Below are 14,236 nucleotides of genomic sequence, written 5' to 3' on the forward strand. Positions count from 1 at the left end.
CCGTTTGGATTTGAGTCGTAGCCTATTAATTTGACTTAGATATCATAATCAATATCACTAGGTTGAACAATATTCATTATTTTTTGTAAAAACAGCAGTTCTCTTATGCAATGCACAGGCAAATTGTCCATTGCCATGCTAAGTCATTTGGCTTTGCGTAATTTAAGGTCGAGAATTGTAACAAAAAGCTAATAATGCAGCAGAATAAGCATTTTAAGTAACATACAATTTCAATCCTTGAAATCGACAATTTGACTCGTATTGATATGCACCCGTCCCAAAGTACAAAATACATTTCTAGTCTGTGGTACTGAACAATCGGGATTCGAGCGAGGTAGCAATGTGTGGAGTTAGTCTGTGGTTGGTTTGTGTGTTGCTGGTTGTTTTTTTGTGGAAAGTGTTTTGTGTGGCACTTCGTATTTGTATTACCTTTATTGTGGTGGATTGTTTTCCGTCAAAGTATATAACTATTCAGAAATGGTAATAAGTTTTCCATTGATATTTGGTCTAGTTACCATGATTTGTTAGTGATAATGTATTATTTGTGCGATGATTGAAAGTATCCGAGTTCTTCAGCCATTGTCATGCGTTATGAGTACAATTTGCCATAGCATGTTGGAGATTTAATATGGAATTAACAATAGTATTCTTAAATGAAATTGGCAGCATTTTATAATTTATTCACCAAACAATTCAATGGATTAAAAAAATTATATCTCTAATATCCTAATGCAATTTTCATTAATTGTATTCTAACGATACTCGCATATTCTTTCTTTTAATCAAATATGTATGAACAGTAAAACAATTTTTGGTAAATGTCTGTTATATCGGAGACACTTTCCTTCAAATTTACAAGAGAAACTACTTACGGAAATGAGTTTCTGTTGCATTTATCAAACTTCGTGGAGGTATTTTGTCACTATGGAATGCTGCACAACAGAAAATAAGCACTTTTGATGTATAAAAGTAGCCTTTTGTGCGAAGCGACAACATTATGCCATTGTTTCCATTATGAACCAGCAGATGGCGCGAGTGTTGAAAGTTACGCGGTCTCGCGAGAGGAAGAAGTGTTTCCAAACGTTCCTTTTTTTACCAGAATTTTTTTTATTTTTATTTTTTGAACTATGCTTACCTAACCTAACCTAACCTTGCCGGAAATGGTTTGTGGGGCTAACGTGAATGGTTTTTGGGGCTAACGTGAATGGTTTTTGGGGCTATCATGGATGGTTTTTGGGGCTATCCGTCAATGGTTTTTGGGGCTATCGTGAATGGTTTTTGGCGCTATCCGTCAATGGTTTGTGATGACATAATGAACACGAAGGTAGGTATTTTTCGGTTAAGAAGGTTGCAACACTGCATGCCCACTCCAAATCGACAAAACGCAAGCACGACGCGTGATGATCTACAGCTGTGCGGGAAATATTCTATGCTCCGCAACGGCAGAAAGGTCCCAAAAGAATTACTCGTAATGTGGAAAATCGAAGTTATTTTCATGTAAAAAGCATAATGGCACCTTCAACTATGTTCCGCAATACACAATTGGTAAGTACGAACCATTTAAAACTGAAAATATCCGATAGAAATGTGTCTCCGATATAACAGACATTTACCCAATTTTTTTTAGAAATATTAGTCAAATTGCCTTCTCGGAGCGAATTTACAATACCGGAAGTTTTTCCAATTTGTTTGAAATTTGGCATACTCACTAATTTTGGCCTCCTAATCACGAATCTGCAGTTACAATTTGCCGCTCTCGTGTAGAAATTGCAAAATAAACGAAAATGAATGGTCCGCGATCGGCGCAATTGCTCATTATATACCGGAAAATTTTCTGTTTCAAATACTTAAAAAACGATATAGCCACGACCTCGAATTTTAACTATGCTTGCCTAACCTGACCATGAATAATTCTTGGGGCTATCCGTCAATGGTGTGTGCACCCGTGCATCGTTTTCAGATCTCAAATTTTAACTATGTTTGCCTAACCTAACCTTACCGGAATGGTGAGTGTGGCTATCCGTCAATGGTTTTCCCGTAATTGCGTCAATTTTACATGACAAATATCGTTCCCATACTTTCAATACAGAGAACGATTGCGAAAATTCAATCTGTTTTCTTGCAATTTCTACATGTCAGGCCCAAATTTTGGTAACATTATAGTATAAGGGAAACTGATTTCTTCAAATTTACAGGAGAAAGTACTTACGGAAATCATTTTCTGTAGTGTTGTGAAAGTTTGTGAATCGAGTTTTGATTCATTTTAATGCAAAAACATGTTTTCAGTGAAAATCTCTGACACGCTGTTTCTGCTGCCACCATTTGCTTTCTGCACGAGAGTACAATGTTCGGTGTGTTAAGATGACGCAACCCCATAGTCAGTGTTTCAGCCTCGCCGTGTTTTCACTAGAACATGACGTGTCGAGTATTTTTTTTTTAAACTATGCTTGCCTAACCTTACGGAAAATGGTTTTTGGGGCTAACGTCAATGGTTTGTGAGGCTTACGTCAATGGTTTGCAACGTATTGGCATAATTTCAAATCCGTGCACGAAAGTAGGTATTTTCTGGTGAACGAGGTTGCAACACTGCATAAATCGGCAAAACACTCGCACAACGTGCCCTGAACCATTACGCTATCGCCCGCCATAATGTGTACAGAATCGAAATAACAAGTAACAGTAAGTACTCGTAAATGTAAGAAATCGACATTATCTTAGTTAGAAATGCATTATTTCACCTCAGGAAATGTTCCGCATTCCAAAATAGTAGCAAAGTGAAAAATATGATTTATAGGTGTTTCCCTTATACTATAATAGTACCCAAATTTTAACTGCAGATTCGTGATTAGGAGGCCAAAATTACTAAGTATACCGAATTTCAAACAAATTGGATATGACCCTTAATTTTTACTAACCTTACCATGAATGATTCGTCGTGCAAACATTTTTATCACATTATCCAAGATGCCATTTTCTCACATGCAAATGAACGCTCCATGTATTTGGTAACTTTTTACACAACAGTAGCAGCCACACCGTTGCCAAACTTACCTTTATTCGAAGCCGCATTCCACAACCTCTTCTCCCTCCATATTCTCATCGTCACTGTCGCTATTCTCCTCGCAGGTTATGAGATTGTACAATATTCCAGCAAGTTTCAAAAAGTCCGTTCCGTTCGTAATTGAAAGCACCTTTTCATGAACATATATTTGCCAAGGTAACCAGAGTAAAAAATTTTCTTGGTTCCAAAATCATTTAGAGTTACTTTAGCCTTCCTCCGTGTGGACTCTATACTGTTCGTATGCGCTGCAGTCTCTTAATCGACGAAATTGATGCTGTGATTCACCTGTAGGTGCTGGTAGCCTCATTCTTAAGCTGATCGTATGCTTTCCAACAGTCCGAAATGATGGTTGTTCTGGGCAAAATCCATTCCTTAATTACTGATATTAAAGTTTCTGCATCTCTTTTCTCTACATGCACCAAAACACATCGCCCACTTCCTCTTTCGATGCCTCCGAATACCCATTGTCCTTCCACTCGATGTCCACGATGGTATTTTCTTCTTCCAAACTTTGATTCGTCTATTTGTACAATCTTTCCCACACCTCCAATCTTCTGACGTTCCTTGTAAAAGTAATGTTCTACTACCTCCCTACAGAACAAACCCCAGTCAACACCTGTTTTGTAAGATATGTCACCCTCCTCACATTTGATATTGAAATCACAATTTGCAACCCACAGTCGTACAAAAATACATACTTGCAACAAGGTCAACTTGGACCTTCCGAAGAAAGTTCCTTTCCGTAGTGAAACAGATTAATTGCATGGCTTTGATTTCTTCTTATTGTACTTCACCTTCTTCCAACACTTCCATCCATACTTATCAATTGCTGTATTGTCTTTGCATAATTGTAAAACGTGGACACTTGTAACTCCCTTCCTTCGGTAGATCACCGAAATCCATCAACTTCTTGATCAAACCAAATCCATCATTTTCCATACTCCATTTCAATAACTGCACCACATTAACGATATTTTAATTCCTTTTCTCCTCCATTCTTCCACGATCAATGATCTCTAAGTGACAAGTTACAATGTGGCAACGCTGTAGACAGCGTAACGAATAACAAACTTCATTTGTCCACATCATTAAATATGGCTACCATAATAGTCTCTCGACAATCATACCGTTAATAAGTGCACATAATTTTGCAATTTCTAGACGTGAGCGCCAAATTTTAACTGCACATTCGTGATTAGGAGGCCAAAATTAGTAAGTATACCGAATTTCAAACAAATCTCGGAGTGATTTTACAATACCGGACCCTTCTCTAATTTCAATCCTATTTCGCATACTCACTAATTTAGGGCTCCTAATCACGAATCTGAAGTTAAAATTTGGCGCTCATGTGTGGAGCTTGCAAAATAAGGGGGTCAGTGATCGCAACCGACAATGCACAATTGCTCATTATTTATTGCAAGATTTTGTGTTTCGAATACTTAAAGAACAAAATATATATTCTTGATATTACTACGACCCCAAAATTTAACTATGTTTGCCTAACATAACCTAACCACACGTCAATGGTTTGTGGGCTAGCGTCTATGGTTCGCAATTATTTTGCAATTTCTAGATCCTGATACTACCACGACACGAAATTTTAACTATGTTTGTCTAACCTAACCACACGTCAAAGGTTCGTGGGGCTAGCGTCAATGGTTCGCAATTATTTTGCAATTTCTAGACGTTTCCGACAAATTTTAACTTCAGATTCGTCATTAGCAGGCCTCAATTAGTAAGTATGCCAAATATGAAGAAAATTGGAGAGGAAATGGCTTTTTCCAAAGCAAAACTTACAGAAAAATGGATATTACTTCCTTCTTTCAAAATACACCATCTTCCTCACATGAACAACTGACGAACTGAAGGTATCACTTATCGCACAATACTTTATCAACCTTCTTATGTACTGAACACAACGTAACAATAACGGGTCTCACTTATCGCACAACACTTTAGCAACCTTCTGAACGCAACGTAGCGGGTTGCGAACGTCACTTGTTCACGTGAGTAAACATGGCTTCTTTGTTGTTTATGTTTCACAAAGCTATTTTACAACTTCTACACGTTAATTTAAAATTTCTATACGTGACCACGAAATCTTAACTGCAGATACATCATCAGGACTCCATAATTAGTGAGTATTAGAATTATTAACGAAATTATGCCTTTTTTGGTATTGTAAAATCACAACCTTCTACACGTTATTTTCAAAGTTCCACACGAGAGTGCCAAATTTTAACTGCAGATTCGTGATTAGGAGCCCTAAATTAGTCAGTATGCGAAATATGGACAAGGGTCCGGTATTGTAAAATCATACCCAAATCGCAGATACTTCCGGTATTGTAAATATATACCGTCTTCTCAGGCACCTTAATTTGTTTTCGTAGCTGAGTACAGTGTATTGCTTTGTAAGGCAAATGAAACTGTAAATGCCGGAATAACTTTCTATAATAAACTGCCAAATGACATTAAATCCACAACTCCCCAAAATAGGAAAACGAAGGCAATCAAAAACTACCTCACAAGTAGAGCCCTGTACAGTATATCAGAATATAGGGAACACCCTACTTGAAGTTTACTTTACTGTACATGTAAGGCACTGTGCATAGCCAAATTATCTTGTTCTTAATGTCTTAATATCTTAATGTGTTCTTTTGAAACTTTCACATGTTAATGAACTCCAATTCTATATGTTAGAAAACCATTTAAAGTACGAGGGTCACTATTTATATTTTGAGCCTTGGCAACACTGATTGAAGTTAGGCGCGATTTGACGTTTGCACGGAATCGTCTGGCATTATTGACCATAACGTACTTCAAATGTTTTGTCAATAGCTTGATTTGTGTTGTTTATGTTGCCTTGGAGATTGCACGACAACAATAAAATGAAATTAACTCGTGAACATTTTCGTGCGATGATTTTTTACGATTTTCGACGTGGATTATCAAGACAAGAGTGCATCGATCAACTTACTTCCACATTTGGCGATGAAGCCCCATCCTTTGCCACTGTGAAACGCTGGTATAACGAATTTAATCGTGGCCGCCATTCGCTCACCGACGAGATTCGTGAAGGTCGTCCATAATCAGTTGTTGTTCGAGAAAACATTGGTGCTGTGCAAAACCTAATACTGCAAGATCGTCATGTGACATACTGTGAGATTGAGGCAACCATAGGCATTAGTTCTACCAGCATATATAAAATATTACATGATCATTTAGCTGTGAGAAAGGTATGTTCTCGTTGGATCCCACACAATTTGACAAAAACTCAAAAAGACACTCGCGTCAATTGGTGCAAACAAATGCTCAATAAATACAATCGTGGTGCTTCAAAAGACGTATATAAGATTGTAACAGGTGACGAATCATGGATATATGCATATGAGCCGGATCGTAAACAGCAGTCGACTGTATGGGTGTTTCAAGATGAACCTAATCCAACAAAAGTTGTTCGCGCTCGAAGCACATCGAAACAAATGGTCGCCTGTTTTTTCGAGAAAACTGGTCATGTGTCAACTGTGCCTTTAGAGGAACGTAGAACGGTCAACTCTGAATGGTACACAACAATTTGTTTGCCAGAGGTCTTCGGTCAAATACGGAAAACAAACAAACACCGTCGGATCATTCTTCATCAAGACAATGCCAGCTGTCACACATCTCGTCTAACAACCGACTTTATGAACAGTCAAAAAATCGAATTGATGGATCATCCGCCGTACAGTCCTGATTTGGCACCCAATGACTTCTTCTTGTTCCCGAATGTCAAGAATAAATTGCGTGGACAACGATTTTCGTCGGCGGAAGATGCCGTTGATGCGTTCAAAACCATTTTATTATGGAGGTGTCTCAAAGAAGATTGGAAAAACTGCTTTGAGAAATGGTTCGAACGAATGCAAAATTGTATTGACCATAAAGGAGAATACTTCGAAAAACAATAAAGCAGTTTTCAATGCCAAATTCCTGTTTTTTCATTGTTAGGCTCAAAATATAAATAGTGACCCCCGTATTCAAATTGTGCATTTATTTTAAGGGAAGAAAACTATTTTACAAAATTACATTCAGTTTATAAACATGTATATTATTTTCCTTGTGACTACTGAATTGTTATGGAAATAAATTAACTCCAAAAAATTGGTAAAACAATTATTTTGTAATGTGTGGGTGGATCGGATGGCTATAAGAGGTGAAGGGAGGCCATCAATAATTTCACGTAATGTGATAATGAAATTCCCATAAATATACAGGTACAAGAGGATAAAGTATGCTTTGTAGTGAACAGATTAATCTGATGTACTACAGTTTACAGTTTTAAACTTAAGTGTGAATTTTCATGTAAGTGCTCTCATTTTCTTACATGTATCACCTTTGACTGATTGCCAAAACTTTGGGGTTGGGGCAAGGACAGTTAATTTGTTCTTGGTAGATGAGGGATAGCATTAAGAGACCATACTGGTGGGGCAAAAAGTAGGGGGACAATCCCCCCCACACACACTCCCCTAATCGCTGCTACTGTACATACATGTTCATGTACATTAATTGCCGTAATGACTTGGTCTGGAAAACCTGGAAAAGTCGGGGAATTTTGTTTTCACAAAATAATAGACACCCTGTTGAAGATTGAGAGTATGGAAATACTAAAGCAAACAAACCTAACAATTCTAACATGGGCAAAAAGTATAAAGAGTAATGCCACAAATATAGACGATCTGACATATTTGTGTAAACATGTATGAGCAGAATTATAATGCTATAAGGACCAAACCAGATCTGTCGTAACAAAAGTCAAGTATTGAATGCAAATTGTATACACAAGACAGTGTTTACAAAAATATCCGGCATGACATAACTTAAACAATATTTTGATCTAAAAATGTCAAATTAGCTATGTGAACATACTTTAAATTTTTCTTGCAGTCCCACACCATCCTTCTGTTTCAACCAGGGCTGAAGGCAGAAACACGAACTTACTCTGATTATGAAACTGTGAATGAATGTATGGAAGGTAAGCTCTATTCTCATTAACTTATGCATAGGATTTTCACTAAACATTCTAAACAGTAAATGCAATAGCAATGTAATCAATTTGTTAATGTGGCAACCCTTTGTGGTCAAATCCTTTTTTGTTGAATACTATTCATACAAGTTTTGCAGGAGGCTGAAAATCAGTGAGAATATGCAAATGAGTGCAGTGGCAATGCTTAGGAGAGGCACAATTCACTTTTCAATGTTAGAACAAATATTTTGTCTGTCAGTATATATTTGCATGAGAAAACTTGTAAAATGAAATAGCTCATTAAAGCTTATAATACTCAAATAATTAATATTGTAAAAGTGGTCTCAATATATAGTGCTTGAATTTTCCACTTTACGTGGACCTTCACAGTAAGGCTAATCGGGACTGGACCTAGTTTAAAGTGGGATCTGAGTCACTACATGTCTTCACCGGGTATCAAACCCAGGACTAATTGATTAGAGTGCGACGACGCTACCACTATGCCATCATGGAGGTCCTGAGGCTGTACAGGCCTTAATGGTTCCCAAATGCTTTGCTTGGAATGTCATATATATCATTACAATACACTACTGTACCGGATAAATTGAGAATTGATGACAATCATTACAGTTAACTAAAAACCATGAATGTGTGACATGAATTCTGAAAGCCTATGAATCTGATTGCAAGGACACAATAGGCATTTAGGTCAATATGTGGGCATGAGCCATGTCATTCTGAAAATAAAAAAATAAATATGCTGACCAAGGCAGTAATTTATTTTATTAAAAACATAAACTAAACGTAACGTTTCAACCTTCTAGCAAGGTCTTCTTCAGACTCTGTATCAAGTACAAAAGTAACAAGATACAAAAACAGGGCTAGAAGGTTGAAACGTTACGTTTAGTTTATGTTTTTAATAAAATAAATTATTGCCTTGGTCAGCATATTTATTTTTTCATAATCATGGAAACAAGGCTTAATGGTGTTATAATTCTGAAAGTGTAACAATTCTTTCAACTTACCCTATATTTAAATGAAAAATATAGACAGTTGGAAATAATATGAGCATTAAAATTGTCTGTTTATTTCAGGTGTTTGCCGAACCTATGAGGAGCACTTGAAACGGCAGAACCCTAACACTCCTAATATTACATATGATATTAGCCAGTTGTTTGACTTCATAGATGAGCTTGCTGATCTTTCATGTTTAGTGTAAGTCTTGCATTCTTTGTTTTCTTATGTGGCACACACTGCCAGTGCTCTCAGTACTATGCCACCATGCCAACCTAAGTTGTTGAAGTTGCTTGGGAGAGAGTGGCAGAAGTTGGCTTGATAGCTCAGTGGTAGAACATTGGACAGAATGCCAATGCTATGTTCTCTGTGTACTATAAGCTGTCATACGTCTAGTTCAGTTCTGTGTTGCATCTTCACAAATTTGAAAGATTAATAACATCACACTTCTGTATGCTGCACAATTTCCACAACAATCATGGGAGTGTGTGTCTGTTGGGAATTGGAATTTTAGGTTTAACTTCTTTTGTTTCTGCCATATCATTTTACTTGTAATGGGAATGGGCTAGACCTTGAGAATGAAGTCATTTTTTTTTAATTGACAGATTTTGATGCTTTGTGCATAAAGCCCAGAGATCTAGGCACTAATAAACTGCCCAAATAGGCAAGTAAAAAGGCATATAATGGAGTTTGGCTTTTATTTTGGGATGAAACGTGTTCAGGAGTTCGAGACACTGAAAGTTTTGAATTTGGCATACTTCTTCTTCTTGGGGTGATTGTTTATTGCATTTCTGGAATGAGTACTACCATTCCGAAGAAATTTCTGACTGCAGGAAACTGTGATTTAGCAATTTTACTGTTGAACCATTCTAAATTTCTCAACTGTACAGAATCATGAAAAATTTGGAAGTCAATTTCTGACTGACATTTCAGGATCCTGCACACCCCTATTGAAAGTCACCATGAATATACATTATTATGCAAAAATATTCAGAAATTATGCTCAATAGGCTTATGAAAAAATAACACACATATTTGTCACAAATGTATTAAGGCAGTGGTTCCCAAAGTGTGTGCCATGACTAGCTTACAAGGGCACTGCAAAATGTTCCATTGTATTCAATCAATGATATGATTGTTCCAAATATGTGTCCCAGTCTGACAAGTGATTTAGCAGTGGTTGAGAAGTGTTGAGAAGTAGTTTATGGTTTAAATGGTTCTGGCCATAGTAAAATTGCGAGAATATGAATAAAGGAAGGAATTAACATTTTTGGGTGCATCTGCAGATATGGCCATTTTCCACCCTTCAAAATGTATGAAGAAGAATCCTGTTATCTAAATCCCGCACCTTAAAGTTGAAAAAAGGGTGTGTAAAGTGACCTACACAGGACGTCCACAACACATTAGAAAGGTAAGGATAGATTAAAAACTTCCTTGGAGTCAGTGTACGAGGCTGAAAACATTTGTTAAGGCACTATCATTGTCTCCCAACATGGATGATGAACATGGGAAGATTAAAACTTTTTCTGAAGAAAGTAAAATTGGCACATTCGATAAGAATATGCCGAACATTTACAATCCAACACATGGAGGGAGGGTCCAGCCATTGCAGCAAATTACCATCGGTAAGATGGCTGTATCAAATTCAAAATCTAATTGAACTAACATCATCTTGGGGCAGTACAAAGAAACAATGGTGGGTGTGATGACGTTCCCCGTTACCTCATCCCACTCTTCCTGCCACGTGTCCAGAAGGGAGCAAGGAAACACATTCTGCATTTTTTTTTAATCGTAATAGAACTTACTTTCTGAATACACCTCTTATTAATTTTTTAAATAATTATTTCTTTATTTTGTTACTTTCAGATATCAAAAAAGCACTCATACATACGTCCCATACAACAAAGATTGGATCAAAGAGAAGATCTATATCTTATTGAGGAGACAAGCTGCACGTGTGCCGTGATACATGTGAATACAGTTCAAAAAGTGCATTTTGAAGCATCTTGAGACAATACATGTGAGAGTGAATCAATATCAGCAGACTGCATAAGTGTATGTTGTATGTAAGGGTTTGTTTATGATCTCTTGGATTGCACGGGGAAAGCGTGCAATGAACAAACATACCTGTTCTTCCATGTGGAGGGAGGTTGGTTGTTTATTGCATGCTTTTTTTAGTTAATGTCAGCCTTTTATCGTATAATAGGTTGAAAAGAAATACCAGACATACAATCTTACAATACCTTTCTTTTTTTGTACATCATTGTTATGTGTAAATGTCTAGTTTATAGAGTTAAAGATCATTGACTTGTGTTTCTGTTGTATAATTTTGATATATCCCAACTGCTGTATGTTGACAGCTGCAAAAAAAAATACAGCTTAAAGAAGTAATCAGTGTATCTAGACTGAAAAAAAATGTGAGATTGTAATTCATTCAAGTGACCATGGAAGAACTTGTTTTTTCAATAGGTGTAAGGCTGTGGCACTTTAGTTTATATTTTATTTCTTAATTTGCATTAAATTTAACACTTTATAATATCCTTGGAGTATTATTTTGTAATGTTTTCCTTTCTTTATGGAGAATACAAGACATGATGTACTTATTGAAGTGTGCTGAGAGAGTGAGTGTTGAATGAGCGATTCTTGATCTTCAAAGTTGTGGGGTTCTAATCCCAGGCAGGGCATGAGTTCATTCCCATTACCATTATTAACCCTTCACTGACCATGTCAATTATATTGTAACCCAGGCGTCTTTTTTGTTTTGTATCTGCCAAGATAAAGTTCACAAGCTTTTGATGCAGATCATTCTATACTTTCCTACAAATCCTTCCCTGTTGGGTAATTGTGAAACCTCATCAAGCCAAGTCAACCTCATTTCCACATAGTACGCCCTGGACTGCTTTTTGGGTCATTCCACGTCATATCATCCAGGCCATGTCACCCATCATCTCCGATTTTGATGAAATTCGGTATACTTATAGAACTTTTCATGCTGATTACAAAAATGACAACTTTTTTGAGATTGGTCAAGGGGTTCAGAAATTACGCGATTTTAAAAATCTCCCTGTACGCCACATGCGGCTCCACTTTGAATGACACGCATTAGGCTATAAATGAAAGTATCTTCTCTCAGGTTTGCCGTAGAAACTTCAAGTTTGATTTCTTTTGCTCAGGATAGTGTAAGCTTTCATTTAAATAAGGTTTCTGAGCAGTGTATCAATAATCATGTATTTTATGTATAGTTTCATGTATTTTTTTAGAAAAATAAATGACTAACTTCAAGAGCAAATTTCACCCAAATTTTATATACAGGTAGCTGAGAGTGGGTACTAATGCTTGATGGAAAAATTGGGATGGGCGGTTCAGAGACAGGGTGATAAAAAAATTATTTGCATTAAAAGATAATCTTATTAAAAATACTTACGTATTTAGCACAAAGTCTGAAGTACAATATGTTTTGAGGTATAATATTCAAAATTTCTGTTCACTATGTGTGAAGGTAAGCATAGGCGTAACCTGGTGGGGGCAAAGGGAATCATTTTTCCTATCCAAAATTTATAGATTAATAAAACCTACAAATAATAATTGCAGTGGAACCCCGATTGCAAGTTCCTCGATTTTACATTTCCCTGCATTTTACATCCATTATTGGTGGTCCCAACATAGCAAATTTTCCGCGGTTTTACATTTTCTCGCATTCTAAGTTTTTCAGCTTGGTCCCCTGAACAATGTAAAATCGAAGTTCCACTCTCTCTAAGTTAGTTTCAACTGTCTTCAATTTTTTAAAACAATTATAATCATAGTCATTAGCATTCCCAAACTTAGCAAATTTTCTTCGAGAACATTCTTCTTTTTGTGCATTTTATCTTAATGTGGAAATTTTTTTTATACTCTTCCCGGAGATACATAATATGAAGTAAGAATTAACACATTTGTGCTGATTGAAGTTTTTCCAAATGGAGCTTTTCTTGCCACATACCACAGAAAATCTCCTTGTGATGGGCTAGTTGGAACACTTAGAAGACGTGTATAGACATCAACAGTATCAAGTAACAAGTTCAGCAATGAAGTACCAATTCCATAGAAATAGTATTAGAGGCATAAATTTCTTATTAATCACGTAAGGTGAAATGATAACAACCCGCAGTACAATGTGTCAGCGATCGCAAAGTACTATACAACAGCACCAGGAAGATTAAGTATGCACTGTTTTGAACTTAGGCTACAGGTTATTTACAGTGTTCGGTAAGTTACTTTTTACAAGTAACAGAGTTTCAGTTACTCATTTAAAAAGTAACTCTGTTACAGTTACTGGTACTTTGAAAGTAACTGAGTTACTTTACAGTTAACGTGAAAGAAACTTACAGTTAATGATCATTGATTTGTGTAAAAATTACAAATTGTGTTTCTAGTGCATAATCCGTATGTCTTCATATACATACATTACTACTGCAAATAAATGATGAAACACAGAATCAACTTTGCTTAAACTATTTTAATTAAGAAATCATGTGAATGCTGAACACGGTATTTTGAATATGGTGTCATTGATTCCACTTGCACCTATTTCTTTCTCCTCCATTCCAAGTTCAACAAAATCCAAAGATCCACTCCTTCAAGGATGACTGTTTCCTAGCTCGACAGTCCACCTAAAACACTGAAGTTTTCACATACAAGTAGATATGAATTGAAGTAAAGCCTGGATGAAGTTAGCATGCAACAAAGCATAGCTTCCTTGAAAGGCCGGCAATTCCAAGAAAATCCTTTTACGTAGCATCCAGAGAAGGTAGATATATATTTTTTTACAATTGGGATCAGAAAATGTGAACGGCACAATTTATAGTGCATGAAATTTTGGCAATGCATAGAGTACAATCCAGTAAGTATTTTTTGTTACTATCTTCATGGGAACTTGGGAATTATCTTTGGTTGAGAGAATCAAATTTTTCAGTCCCATAAAAATAGTCTCAAAGATTATTTGCTAAATACATTTGAAAAATCACAATAATATGACTATTTTTGTATGTTCCTCAAGTGCCAGAAGGTTCACAAAAATATTTAACTTGTAGGTTTTAATTAATCTATAAATTTTGGATAGGGAAAATGATTCCCTTTGCTCCCACCAGGTTACGCCTATGCTTACCTTCACACATAGTGAACAG

At 36.4% G+C, this 14,236-nt stretch overlaps 1 protein-coding gene across 1 annotated transcript; it reads left to right on the forward strand.

The window, feature by feature from the left end:
• Positions 1 to 340: 340 nt before the first annotated feature.
• Positions 341 to 11,612, forward strand: LOC145987317 (enhancer of rudimentary homolog). The gene is made up of 4 exons (XM_083121839.1): positions 341 to 480; positions 7,982 to 8,069; positions 9,155 to 9,275; positions 10,941 to 11,612. The coding sequence occupies exons 1-4, from the start codon at positions 478 to 480 to the stop codon at positions 11,038 to 11,040; spliced, it is 312 nt and encodes a 103-aa protein (XP_082977965.1). The 5' UTR covers positions 341 to 477; the 3' UTR covers positions 11,041 to 11,612.
• The last annotated feature ends 2,624 nt before the right edge of the window (positions 11,613 to 14,236 follow it).

The sequence above is a fragment of the Lepisma saccharinum genome, chromosome 4 (assembly GCF_977018435.1).
Source record: "Lepisma saccharinum chromosome 4, izLepSacc3.1, whole genome shotgun sequence".
Lineage (NCBI taxonomy): Eukaryota > Metazoa > Arthropoda > Insecta > Zygentoma > Lepismatidae > Lepisma > Lepisma saccharinum.

What these genes read in the sequence shown, in the direction of transcription:
- LOC145987317 (XM_083121839.1), top strand. An exon ending in TGTGAATGAATGTATGGAAG is followed by an intron (nt 8,070 to 9,154) that starts GTAAGCTCTATT and finishes TGTTTATTTCAG; the next exon opens with GTGTTTGCCGAACCTATGAG. An exon ending in GCTGATCTTTCATGTTTAGT is followed by an intron (nt 9,276 to 10,940) that starts GTAAGTCTTGCA and finishes TGTTACTTTCAG; the next exon opens with ATATCAAAAAAGCACTCATA.